The 12,989-nt window shown below is 34.4% G+C and overlaps 1 protein-coding gene across 1 annotated transcript in view; it reads right to left on the reverse strand.

Moving 5' to 3' along the window:
* Positions 1-12,772, reverse strand: part of LOC126966307 (integrator complex subunit 6) — a 29,521-nt gene extending 16,749 nt beyond the window's left edge. Inside the window, exons 1-9 of the mRNA XM_050810280.1 lie at positions 12,464-12,772; positions 12,291-12,368; positions 11,578-11,817; positions 11,097-11,277; positions 8,328-8,533; positions 5,688-5,867; positions 5,409-5,561; positions 2,964-3,194; positions 1,350-1,544 (exon numbers count right to left, since the gene is read on the reverse strand). Of these exons, the coding sequence (XP_050666237.1) occupies positions 1,350-1,544; positions 2,964-3,194; positions 5,409-5,561; positions 5,688-5,867; positions 8,328-8,533; positions 11,097-11,277; positions 11,578-11,817; positions 12,291-12,368; positions 12,464-12,580 (1,581 nt within the window). The 5' untranslated portion in view covers positions 12,581-12,772. The remainder of the gene's footprint in view (positions 1-1,349; positions 1,545-2,963; positions 3,195-5,408; positions 5,562-5,687; positions 5,868-8,327; positions 8,534-11,096; positions 11,278-11,577; positions 11,818-12,290; positions 12,369-12,463) is intronic.
* Between the last annotated feature and the right edge of the window lie 217 nt (positions 12,773-12,989).

Below are 12,989 nucleotides of genomic sequence, written 5' to 3' on the forward strand. Positions count from 1 at the left end.
AACCAAGCTGATATATATAGCACGAACAGAGAGCTGTTCGGGGTTTGTAAACAGAAGCCAAATTGTATAGCCGACTTTGACGTGCTGAGTCAACTTTTATTTCAAAAAACACACTACTTTATAATTGCATTTGTTGCGTAATACTAGCACTTTAAGAAGGTATATAATGTACTATTTTCATATTATAATATGGAAATAGTACATTGGTGATACAAGGGTGGAAAGTAGGGTATTACAAAGGATATTATCATTAACAAGCCCGAGCCAAAGGCTAGAGTTTTTAAATTTTACGACTTATGGTAAATCGTAAAAAATAAATCAAATAATTAAATATGTCTATTTAAACATACTTTCAGGAAATCGGATGTATTTGCAACTGGTCTTTTTATACAACACGGATCGTAAAAACTATTAGATTTCTGACAAATGTTGATGTGAAAATAATTATTGGTAATTAAATAGAATAAACAAATTTAAAACAATTTTTATTTTTTTTTTCTATGCTAAAACTCATTATTTTTCATTGTACAAAATCAGTCCAATTTTATTTTATGTATGAAAATCCCTTGATACAAAACTTTTTAAATTGACTTATAAATTTAACTTAACTGTAATCTACTAAAAACTAAACTGTAAGACTATTGATCAAGCTCGTAAAATAAAGTCAGGATCGCGTAACAGAAAGATGCCTATGCGAAAGATCTATGGTATAAAAAGAATTGTTATAGTAGAATAGATTGTTTAAGTACTTATAAGAAACTAGAAAACCACTATGCAGAGTGGGAGAGGATGGCATCAAGAATGTGTAACTGAGAATTTTCGACTTCAGTTGTCAATGTCGGTCCATCTTGTGGTGGGCCTACCAAGAGATTGGTCGCCAATCGAGGACTTTACGGACCCAACATCCATCTGTCCGTCGAGCTATATGCCCTGCCCACTGCAACTTTACTTTCCAACCATCTTGGGCAATGTCAGAGACTTTGGTTCTCCTATGGATCTTCTCATTTCTGATTCGATCTCAGGGATACTCTGATCATAGCCCTCTGAGCAACCATGAGCTTCTTATAAAGCCCATAGTTAGCTACCACGTCTGCGTACCGTATTTCACACATCAACACACACTGGTCATAAACCTTAGTCTTCAGCAGAAACCATCGTAAAGATACTGGAATTGACACCTAACCTGACATCATGGTTCAAGCCAATTCTAGACATTTATGCAGAATAGGAGAGGATGGTAACTACAAAATATATTTCAGAACTCATAATAGGCGATTGCAACAAGAATCATCGCAGCACATTCTATCTTGTTGTCCACGCCAGTGACCTAAATTAGTGGCAATTCTTACCTTCTGGTTATTACTACTCGAAGCCTTGTTGATAACATCCACACACAACTTTTCAAATTCAATCTTGGCTTGGTTTTTCAGTCTTTTCAAGTAATTCAGTACAGAGAAGCTCAGACAATTATCCTGTGTCTCCGGAATCAGACTTTGAACAAGTGGAGCTGATGCACCCATTTTGGTTAAGGCTCTACGCAATGGCTGAAAAACAATAAAGAACATGTTAAATTTGTGATACACTTATACCATGATTTAATACCCATATTAGATTGATTTTAATTTATTTTTAAATAAGGGACGAGATGAGTTGGACATTCATCTGATGGTAATTGATACATTTTGCCCATTACAATGCAGTCACTTAGGATTTTTGAAATACCCCAAAAATTCAGAGTGGCAATACAGTTGCGCTCGTCACCTTGAGACATAAGATATTAAGTCTCACTTGAGCCCAGTTATTTCACTAGCTGCGGTGCAAAGGCGCCTCCCACTGTAAAATATTAATAATAATATGTGATAATCTACTGTTATCTCTTTCAATTATTAGGTAAATACCACTAATTGAAAATTTAATATGCATTGGCATAAAAATGTTTAAGTGTTTGGAGGAAACGCTCCCAGTAGGTTATAGCAGCACCTTTTCGTTCCATGAAAATTTATGTGGAAGAATTCTTGTTTCAGTTAGTATGATGCCGTAACTCTATAAGACTTAACATTTGGCCGATGCCAATCATATTTTTGGGTTCAATCCATAATTCTGAGTGGCACTGCATTATGTGCAAAGTGTAGCAGTTACGATTAGAACATATTTTCCTATAAAAAAAACTAACATATGTCATATATATTTGAGAATGTAGACTTACAGACAGATACTAAGGTGGGAAGATGACATAAAGAAGGCTGCTGGACCAGTTTGGAGTAGAGAAGCGCGAGAGAGAGAGCACTGGAAGGTCCTAGAGGAGACCTATGTCAGTGGACGAGCTAGATATATTGTTAAAAAATAGAGGAGAGAAAAAAAAAACATGTTACTACATAACTAATAGAGTTGAACTAGAGTTGAATACCCTCAGCGCTGTCAGAAATTTCATCTGTTACCACTCCAGCTTAGAAGAGACTCGACTGATATTAGGTTTCTTGTAAAAATAGCCCAAAGTGTGGTGGATTGTCCTGAACTCCTCAGCATGATTGCGTTACGAACTCCAGAACGAACATTAAGAAACCATGATTTACTTTACTTACCTACCAGTCATTCTCAATATAGAATAAACAGTTACATACTGCGCATCACCAAACTGTTCAATATGTATAATTGTGATAGCCGATTTGATCTTTTTAGTGGTAGTATAATAAGCATAAAAAAAGCGTTCGCAAATGATTTTATGAAGTCAAAAAATGATAAGTGTATCTTTATATCTGTGTATGTATAAGTGTTTCTATTCTAAATCTATAGTTATAGTTAGACTAACCAAATTTCTTTCTATATGTGGAAGCTTGTAATTGGCTTTTAGAATTATGTTTACTATTGTTTATATTGTAAATGTGGCTGTAAGCTCCCCAAATAAAATAAAATAACGAATATCTAGAAATAAAGGCTATCATTATCTTTATCTTTAGACTTACAGTGACATAGTAAGATGGCATTCTATCCAAATATTGTTGAAAGGCCATTTTCCATTCGGGAGTTGGTTTACACCGGTGCACTTTGAACAGATCATCTAGCAACGGTAACAGCACTGGATAGTTATACGGGAGCACAAATAGATTAACACAAGTGAGGTTCGTTGATGCTTTCAGATATCCAAATGGGTGGCTTACTTCAGCATTCTTGCAGCCACTGTTTGCAACAAACACCTGAAATATAAAAGATTTTGGTTTAAAAAAATACAGAATAATTTAAACACATGACTATATCAACACTATGAAAACATGAGTATTACTGTACTATTGAAAAATGAAATATATTTTTCATTTCTCATACTCGGAAAGTAATGTTGTTTTGATCTGATTATTGGGTGGAAAATGCTGCTTCCCTCCATAGAGAGGGAAAAACTCATACAAATTACTTCCCACCTAAGGGCCGGAATGAACTTTAAAAATAGAACTGCTGTGAATAGTTTTATGTAAAAAATAACTAATTTAAAAAAATGCTGTGGCCATGTGACTTTCTAAACAGCCAGTGTGAACTTAGCGCCAACTTCATTGAGCGGCAACCGCATATATATAAGCCTCAACAGTTACGCGGTATTATATATTTAAAATTTAAATAGTCGACATAAATTGGCGGGATACTAATCTGTGCTTAGATAAACAACTTGTTTTATTTTCCTCATATTCGAAATGAAAAGTAGAGTGTTTAACTCGGGTAAAAGTATCAATTCCTACTCGGACTATAGCCGACCTCGCTGCGCTCGGGAGTCTAAATACCTCGGGAATTGATTCTTTCGAACCTCGGTTATTAATGTACTATTTTTGAGTAACAAAAATGGTACAAACATAATAGTGGATGTGACCTAAATTTATATTAACAGTACCAAAAACTAGGGATCACAAATTAAAATATGGTTCTAATACCTAAACAGTAAAATTTGTTTTATTTAATTTCTTCCGTTTGTAGAATTTTAACTTTTTTTGGCAAGTCAAGTTTTTGTCAAGTAATAATTTTGACCATATCATACATTACCTCACTCCAAATTAGATTTGATTGCTTTACTTAGATATGGAAAATCTACAAATGACAGAAAAATCTAATATATAAAATTCTCATGTCGCGGTGTTTGTAGTTAAACTCCATCGAAACGGCTTGACCGATTCTCATGAAATTTTGAGTGGATATTGGGTAGGTCTATATTAAGGGTCCACGCCAAATTATTATTTTTTTAATTTTTTTGACATTTTTTTTAAATTTGTTTGATTATGAGCCAGCATAAAAAAATACATACAATTTCAACTATCTACGATCAACAGTAAGTTTTGTATCGCGATTTTAATATCGGCAATACAATGTTTGCTGGGTCAGCAGTTATCTAAGTAAAGCAATCAAATCTAATTTGGAGTGAGGTAATGTATGATATGGTCAAAATTATTACTTGACAAAAACTTGATTTGCCAAAAAAAGTTAAAATTCTACAAACGGAAGAAATTAAATAAAACAAATTTTACTGTTTAGGTATTAGAACCATATTTTAATATATAAATTACGTGACACGTTGTTTGTCCGCGATGGACTCCTACAGTAATGAACGGATTTTAATGGGGATTACTTCATGGAGTGCAGTTTGGTCCAACTGGAGAGATAGGATAGTTTATATTTCGATTTGGGACCCATAATTATTTTTATTTTCAATATTTGTTTTGTATGGACATATTTTCCATGAGAGAATTTAGTGAGGCACGGTTTGACAGTTCTGCTGTGAAACAATTTCATTATAACAACAGGGAGCATTTTTTTACGAAATAAGTCTTGATGTTTTGAAATATTATTGGAAAATTCCTATAGAACAGTTTTATTTTACAATCTGCAGAACTGTTGGGGCAGCTAGTAAATATATAAAACTTAGATGAGTCTAGATAGAGTCTCTTACTGTTGGACAATAGATAAAAACAGGCCCGGTTTAATACTTTAGTGCGCGTGACAAGTTACGTTTTACACTCGCGATTTGTATGACACTTTGTGTAAGTGTGCATGCATTGCTCAAAAGAGAGGTAAACTCTAAACTCAATTTTATGCGACGTTTTCACAGCTGTCATACATAGTTTATCTAGACGTATTAATGATCTAAGCAATAAACCTTCAATTTGATATCTAATACATAAAATTCTCGTGTCATGGTGTTAAACATTGAACTCCTCCGAAACGGCTTGACCGATTCTCATGAAATTTTGAGTGCATATTGGGTAGGTCTGAGAATCGGACAACATCTATTTTTCATCCTAAATGTTAAGGGTGGTCCACGCGATTTTTTTTTTTTAATTTGTTTGATTATGAGTCAGCATTAAAGATTTTAATATCGGCAATACAACGTTTGCTGGGTCAGCTAGTATTAATATAAAGTAAAATATACAAACCTGCCAGCAGATAGTAGGCTGCTTCCGAGCTAATATAAACTGTGTCAACGGGCTGGGTTCTAACTCATATTTATCGAATGGCAAATTATCAATGACCATAGGCTCTTGACTTGAACAAGAAAACTTGACAACAGGATGTGCCGATCTGGGTGGCTGAAAATATAACGAAAAAAAAAATTATTATTATAAAGTACATGTGTTTACAGCAAAGTTCTAAATAATTTATTAAAACATGTACACTCGATACAATAAGTTAATTATAAAATAATCCATACTCACAAGTGTTGGTGCATTTGGGTCCGGTCGAAATGACTCTGGTATAGGCCAAAATCCGACAGCGAAACCCTTTTGTGAGACTGTTCTTGGCACGTAGATGAGACGACGGCAAGAGTGCCAGGCTTGTGGTGTTGCTGCTTGGTTTGGTGCTATATTGGATTGATAGGAACCCCCATTCCATCTCTGTAAACATATATTTAAACAAATTTTTTTTCATTGGCTCCAATAAAAAGGCTGATTTCCCCAGTCAAGAACAAGCAAGAAACTCTAAGGATGCTTTTTTTTATAATGAAAATAAATAATAAGACGAGCAGGAGCTGGGTGGTAATTGGATTCTTGAAAAACCCCAAAAATTCTGATTTGTCACTACAATTGCGCTCGTCAACTTGATACATACGATGTTAAGTCTCATTTGCCCAGTAGTTTCACTAGCTACAGCGCCCTTCAGACCAAAACACAGTAACATTAGTGCTTTATTGGTTATTTATGGAAAAGGAGGACAAACGAGCGAACGGGTTACCTGGTGCTAAGTGATCACCGACGCCCACATTCTATGTGGGCTCCTTTGCACAGGATGCCGGCGTGGATAGGTACCACAACGGCGCCTATTTCTGCTTGAAGCAGTAATGTGTAAGCATTACTGTGTTTCGGTCTGAAGGGCGCCGTAGCTAATGAAATTACTGGGCAAATAAGACAACATCTTGTCTCAAGGTGACGAGCGCAGTTGTAGTGCCGCTCAAAATTGTTGGGGTTTTTCAAGAATCGTGAGCGGCACTGCATTGTAATGGGCAGGGCGTATCAATTACCATCAGCTGAACGTCCTGCTCGTCTCGTCCCTTACTTTCATATAAAAAAAAACTATTGCAACACCAGAGGAATCACAGGAGCGTTGCCGGCCTTAAAGGAAGGTGTACGCGCTTTTTTTAAATCTAGCCGGCATCCTGTGCAATGTAGCCTCCCACTTGTTGCTTGTATCAAGAGAGGTTATTAGAAATTCTATAATTACACTAGCTGACCCAGCAAACGTTGTATTGCCGATATTAAAATCGCGATACAAAAGTAACTGTTGATCGTAGATGGGTGAAAATTTGAAGTTGCATGAATTTTTTAATGCTGACTCTTAATCAAACAAAATTTAAAAAAAATTCGTGTGGACCACCCTTAACATTTAGGGGGATGAAAAATAGATGTTGTCCGATTCTCAGACCTACACAATACGCACTGAAAATTTCATGAGAATCGGTCAAGCCGTTTCGGAGGAGTTCAATGTTTAACACCATGACACGAGAATTTTATATATTAGATTTATCAATCTGACACGGACATGTAACAGCCCAGTAGCTAAAGGGTTTAGATCCATATATTCAGATATTATATAGTACACTTTTGTATACAACTTCAAGTGTATGGTTGGTGCAGTAAGATTAAGCATTCATAACAGACGGTGATGAATAAATAAGTTTTTGTCCTGTTTCCATAATCGATGTCGAACATTATGTATATTTAAGTCACAGGAATGATAGAGTCTCAAGGTTACAATCATATATAACTTTACATATATATTTTTTATTTAACTTGCAAATCAATCTGGCCCAAAATTATTATGACTGCACTGAAAAATGTCCTATTTCTGTGATTTGAAAACAAATTTGAAAAGAAAATACTTAAGTGGTTGATGAAACAAAAATCTACAGAATTTCAAAATTCGATACAGGGTGTTTTTTTGAGAAGGATGGCCAAGTCGGAAACTACGAGACTTAGAGGAAAGTCGTGAAAGGAGTCATGTTTTCGATTTATAAGAAACTAATAACAGCATATTTACTTAGACCCGAATGATTATCTATATATATATAAAAATGAATAACTGTTCGTTAGTCTCGCTAAAACTCGAGAACAGCTGGACCGATTTGGCTAATTTTCTTAGGAGGTAAAAAAACAAACTACCTATACTTGATAGATTAACTACAGTTGTTAACTATGATGGCAATACAACGTTTGCTGGATCAGCTAGTTTAAAAAAAACTCATGTTGTATTATTCAATCAATGGCTTTTGTTGCTGATAAGGATCAATCTTTGCAAAGATATTTATTACTAAAAATGAAAGGAAATAGAAAAATTTTACAAATTGCTTTCCATATCTCACTTTTACCTAACTTATAAGTTGGTAAAAATGGTTTCCTTCACTCCAATGCCTAAGTTTGTATGTCTCTCTAATGACCTTACTGCATTTGATACCATGACAGGATTTATTCTCGATATCAACAAAAACGGTAAGATTTCTAACAAAAAGTTTGAAGAGGAGGTGAGTTTTCTTCTGTGTTAATATAATAAAACAAAAAGTTTGGTATTTTTTCTACTTCATTTTTAGTAATACATATCTTTGCAAAGATTGATCCTTACCAGCACCAGAGTCCATTGATCCAATAATACAAGATGTAATGTTTTTTTTTAATCTCATTCGGTTCAATTGCTCCATTAATCCATCAAATGCTCAAAAACTTTTAAAAAACCAAATATGCAGTTGTTCGTTTCTTATAAATTGAAGGCATGACTCCCTTCACAACTTTTCTCTAAGTCTCATAGTTTCTGACTACTGTTCCTGCATCTTCAAAACTTTAAATACATAAAAATCATTTATTTACCCCATTTCTATCATTATCTGTCTCAATCTCTTTATCCTCATTCTGTCCCTCTTCCATTTGATCATGACTGTTGACTCCACCATCAATAGGCGGAGGATCAGGTCCAATCTTCTCAAAGTTGATGACAACACCACTTTGTACTTTCTGCACTAGGCTGTCAATGCACTGCATCAACATGCGGTGTGATGTGATGCAATATGATCGACCTACAAAATTATTACATCAAGTTAAACAAAGAAAATGTTCATCTAAGGCAACAATATTGAAAACTTAAATTATTTTTCTAGATAGCCTCTTGCTGTTAGGCAACACATCACAACAGGCCAGGTTTTTATCAGCTATGTCATACACTTGCAATACAATAGTCACTTTTTTTAGTGTCTGTGCATGCTAAAAATATGTGTTAACAGTTCACCGCTATTTTTCCGATGTATTCACAAATGTCACAGTCTATCTAGACACATAAATCACCTTAGATTGTGAAGTACTCTCGTAATGGGTACCCCTATTACAATTAATTGGAATATAATGAAACATTTATTGATTTCAGTAAAAGAAAATCAGCCACCGATAAACATCTGCTAGAGGTTAAGATATGCTTGCCTTTGTGGTGATTTCAAAAGATATCTTAATATATAATCCATGGTCAAGTGTATTCTTGTCTCTTTTATGCACAGTTACAGAATACAATTGATCAGATTACATATTAACAGGATTTCTGTAGCTCAGCAGATGATTTCACAATAAAGTATCCAGATTTCATCTGTACCCATAACATTGCAACATTATATGCATACACATATGCATTAAAATGTATAATGCTAGTTATCAGGGGCGCACATTGGTTTTCTAGCAAGGTAGGCACTGTAGATCTTACTAGTCGTAGTTGAGTTTTGGAATATGAAAAGATTACTTACCATAGGTATCTAGTATCTAGCGTAAGGAAAAATTTTATGAGTGGCTGTTCAATACAAGTTTGGTTATAAAATAACTGAACCAAATTAAACTAAATCAAGTCAGGATATCATCCTCACCATCTGGATGTGTGGCGGTCCTCCACAGTGCGGTTTTCAAGGAGCTTTCTTCCACGTACTACAAAGCTGTGGAATGAGCTTCCTTGTGCGGTGTTTCCGGGACGATATGACATGGGTACCTTCAAAAAAAGCGCGTACACTTTCCTTAAAGGCCGGCAACGCTCCTGTGATTCCTCTGGTGTTGCAAGAGATTGTGGGCGGCGGTGATCACTTAACAACAGGTGACCCGTACGCTCGTTTGTCCTCCTATTCCATAGAAAAAAAATCAACTTAAACACTAGTGCTATGTTTATTTAGGTTTATAACGAGGTAGACACTGCCTAATTGCCTATATGATATGCACGCCCCTGCTAGTAATTCAGTATATCCAATGACATTCTATACAGAAGATAAAACAAAGATAGACAATAAAAACAAATTACATATACCATAATACACTTCAAATGCTATATCTATACAATGCCTCATTTACTCCAATTGTTTAAAATATTCTTGGTCAATATGCAGAAATTTAAAACATTTATTCAGTTTAGGTTCAATTCAGACAGTGAAACATGACTAAACACTTCTCTTTTCCCATCCAGGGACCCCACCAAACTACAAGTACCTTGCCATAGAACTACATTATTTCAGAGAAACTGTTTGTGTATGTGCATAAAAATCTATAATCACATCCAAAAAATAATAAGAGAGGTATCATCAAATAGGAATTTCTCATCTAAATTGAAAATATACCTTAGTAAAAACTGCTTATATTCATTAGACGAATATTTTCAACTAAAAACTTGACTTTATACTATATAATACTGCTACTAATCTTTTGTTAAATTTATATTATTGTAACTAATTATTTAGAAATGTATTTTATAAAATTTGCATGTCATAAATGTGGCAAACATGTACTTAATAATATTTATGTAACATCAATCTAACATGTTTATGCAAATAAAAACTTTGACTAAACATAAAAGTGTGCTTACATTGTCTTTAAGCACACTTGTTCTGCCACCACACTGCGAATGATATGTCCATGTGTATAGAATATCATGGAGTATATCAATAATTATAATTCTAAAACAAGCAGCTTAAAAATTTTGGGACACATCACAATGAAAACAATGTTTAGGCCTCAGTACACATACTGATGTAATAGTTTAGGTTTGTTAAAGATTCAAATAAGCATGCATAAAACCAAAAATTTGACTACTATAATATAATAGATAAACTTCAATCCTACCTACATGAAGCTGATATTACAAATTAAAACTGCAAATAAATGTAAACTTGTTTGATGACAACAGTTTATTTGAGAAACTTGTTCATCAGGTTTCTAAAGGGCTTGGCGTATATTCCTTGTACACAGATAGTGATAATCAGCAGACTTGCAGATGTAATTGCAAATAAGATAAACTTTTGTTATTGTTTAAAAACCTGTTTTAGAATATTTCAAGGTCTCAAGTGTAAACTCTTGAACTAAGTACTTGAAGTAAATTAACTGAAGAATAGTGCATTCAAATTGTTTATTTTTACAATGCAATACATAAATTATTTATTTTGATAATTACAATGCATGTAATGTTGACATTGTAATATGTATAAGTTGGCACATTATAAAAATTTGCTTGTTCCAGCAGAATAAAACACTAATTTAAATATGTTTAAAATCCTAACCTAAAACCTAGCATAAGGTGCCTTACTCTGAATGCTATTGCTAGAAGGATAAGTATTTACATACCACCAGTAACTTCACACATGGCATCAATTGGTGATGAGTCTGAAGGAACAAGTCCTGTATCTCTCTCCACTGCTGGGGTTCCAGCTAATCTTAGCACCAGTGAAAACAGTCTTTGGTCCCATCTAAATGGCTCCCGGGTTAACTCTGACCCCGGAATAGGGCAGTTCATTGGGAGATTAAACTAAAACAATTATACTGTTAGTATAATGAAATGGAAACATAATTTCTAATTGGATTAGCAAAGCAATAAAAAAAAATTTAAGAACTAATAAAACTTTTAAATTACCATCTTTAATATTAATAGGGCTAGAAACCATTACAAAAGTAGACTGCAACTATATTGAGCAGAATAAGCATATATTATATACTGATACTTTATTTAAATGTGATATTTATTAATTAAGTTTATACAGAGATATAACTAGTAAAATATATTTGAAATGTTCATTATAACAAATTATTCTTATATTTTATCTCTAACCTCTTCCTGAATGCCTGCATTGCTTGATAATTTTCCTCCATCTGTGATAACCACAATAACAGATGGTTCAAGATAGAATGGACATCTCCCCTGTCCATAGGTATCTATTCCAGTTTGCATTCTATTTATATTTAATACATCAAAAGCATGTTTTAGGGCAGCACCCATTGTAGTAAGGCCAAGGCATTGCAAATTTTTTAATTCATTTATAAACGTAGCTAGGTTCTCCTTCCAACCAGCCTAAAATACCAATAAGATTATTAAATTATACAACAACACAAAAACCCTAATAAGTTCATATTACATTTGTTATCATGTAAACATACAGTGATGTTATCAATAAAAACCACACTGCCACACATATAATATACCTACTAACTTATAAATAATTTATAAACAAATACGTCATAATAATTTGTGATTTCATATTTCCCCCCAATTCGCCATTTCGTTGACTTATTTTTCCTTGGCCAATGAGCGTGCTAGTTTTGCGCAGTCGCGAGCGATATCGCGTAGACTGCAACGGCAGCGGCCCGTCATGTTTACGTTGTGCTGTACATTTTAGTCTAAATTCACAAATCAACGAATTTTAATCTGCTAAAACCACATTACAGTGCTATAAGTATGGACCTGATGATCATCCCTGAAGTTATTGTTATACACAAAACCCATTTATGTCTACAAAACGTGTTCAATCTAAAATACGTACTAACCTTGATGTTCGCGGGTGGCTCTTCGAAAGTTAGAAGCATATACCTATCGCCTCTGCTTTCAGGAGAACGTTGACGAACCTACAATGCACATCAATTTAATGTAACACTCATTGATAACACAATTTATTCGATCACCAAAATGAAGCGGTTGAAGTCGATGACACTGCACGTACCTTTACAAATGTTTCCACAGCGCCCTTCGCTACGTCAAGCAATGTTGGGCGACCGCCCAAATAAGCTCTTTGATTCATAGAGGCTGATGTATCTATTAAAAAGACTATAATAGTCATCGTGACTTTTTCTAGATTATCGCTAGATACATTAAATATGCGCACGCTATTATGAACTAAGAACAAAAATGGCCGCTACATTGTACGCAGACTCGCAAGGATGCGACCGTCCGACAGCCGCTTCGACGAGCAGCTGAACAAGCCTCGCCACGAAGACTCCAAAAGTACCACGTGACCTAATCACACGTTCGGATGTTCTCGGATTGAACAAAAATGTTCGACTAAACTCGCCTTTAGTGCTGCCATATTGATAATAAAATATTCCATTCTTTTCTAATAAGTGTTGAATACATAGATTGTGTACTTTATTTATAATAATAATTGTTGATTTTATTGATTAAAAACTTCCTAGCCAGTTCCTGTATCTCGTTTTTTCAACATAATTTTTTATCTTGAAAAAACGAGAACG

The sequence above is a fragment of the Leptidea sinapis genome, chromosome 10 (assembly GCF_905404315.1).
Source record: "Leptidea sinapis chromosome 10, ilLepSina1.1, whole genome shotgun sequence".
Taxonomy (NCBI): domain Eukaryota; kingdom Metazoa; phylum Arthropoda; class Insecta; order Lepidoptera; family Pieridae; genus Leptidea; species Leptidea sinapis.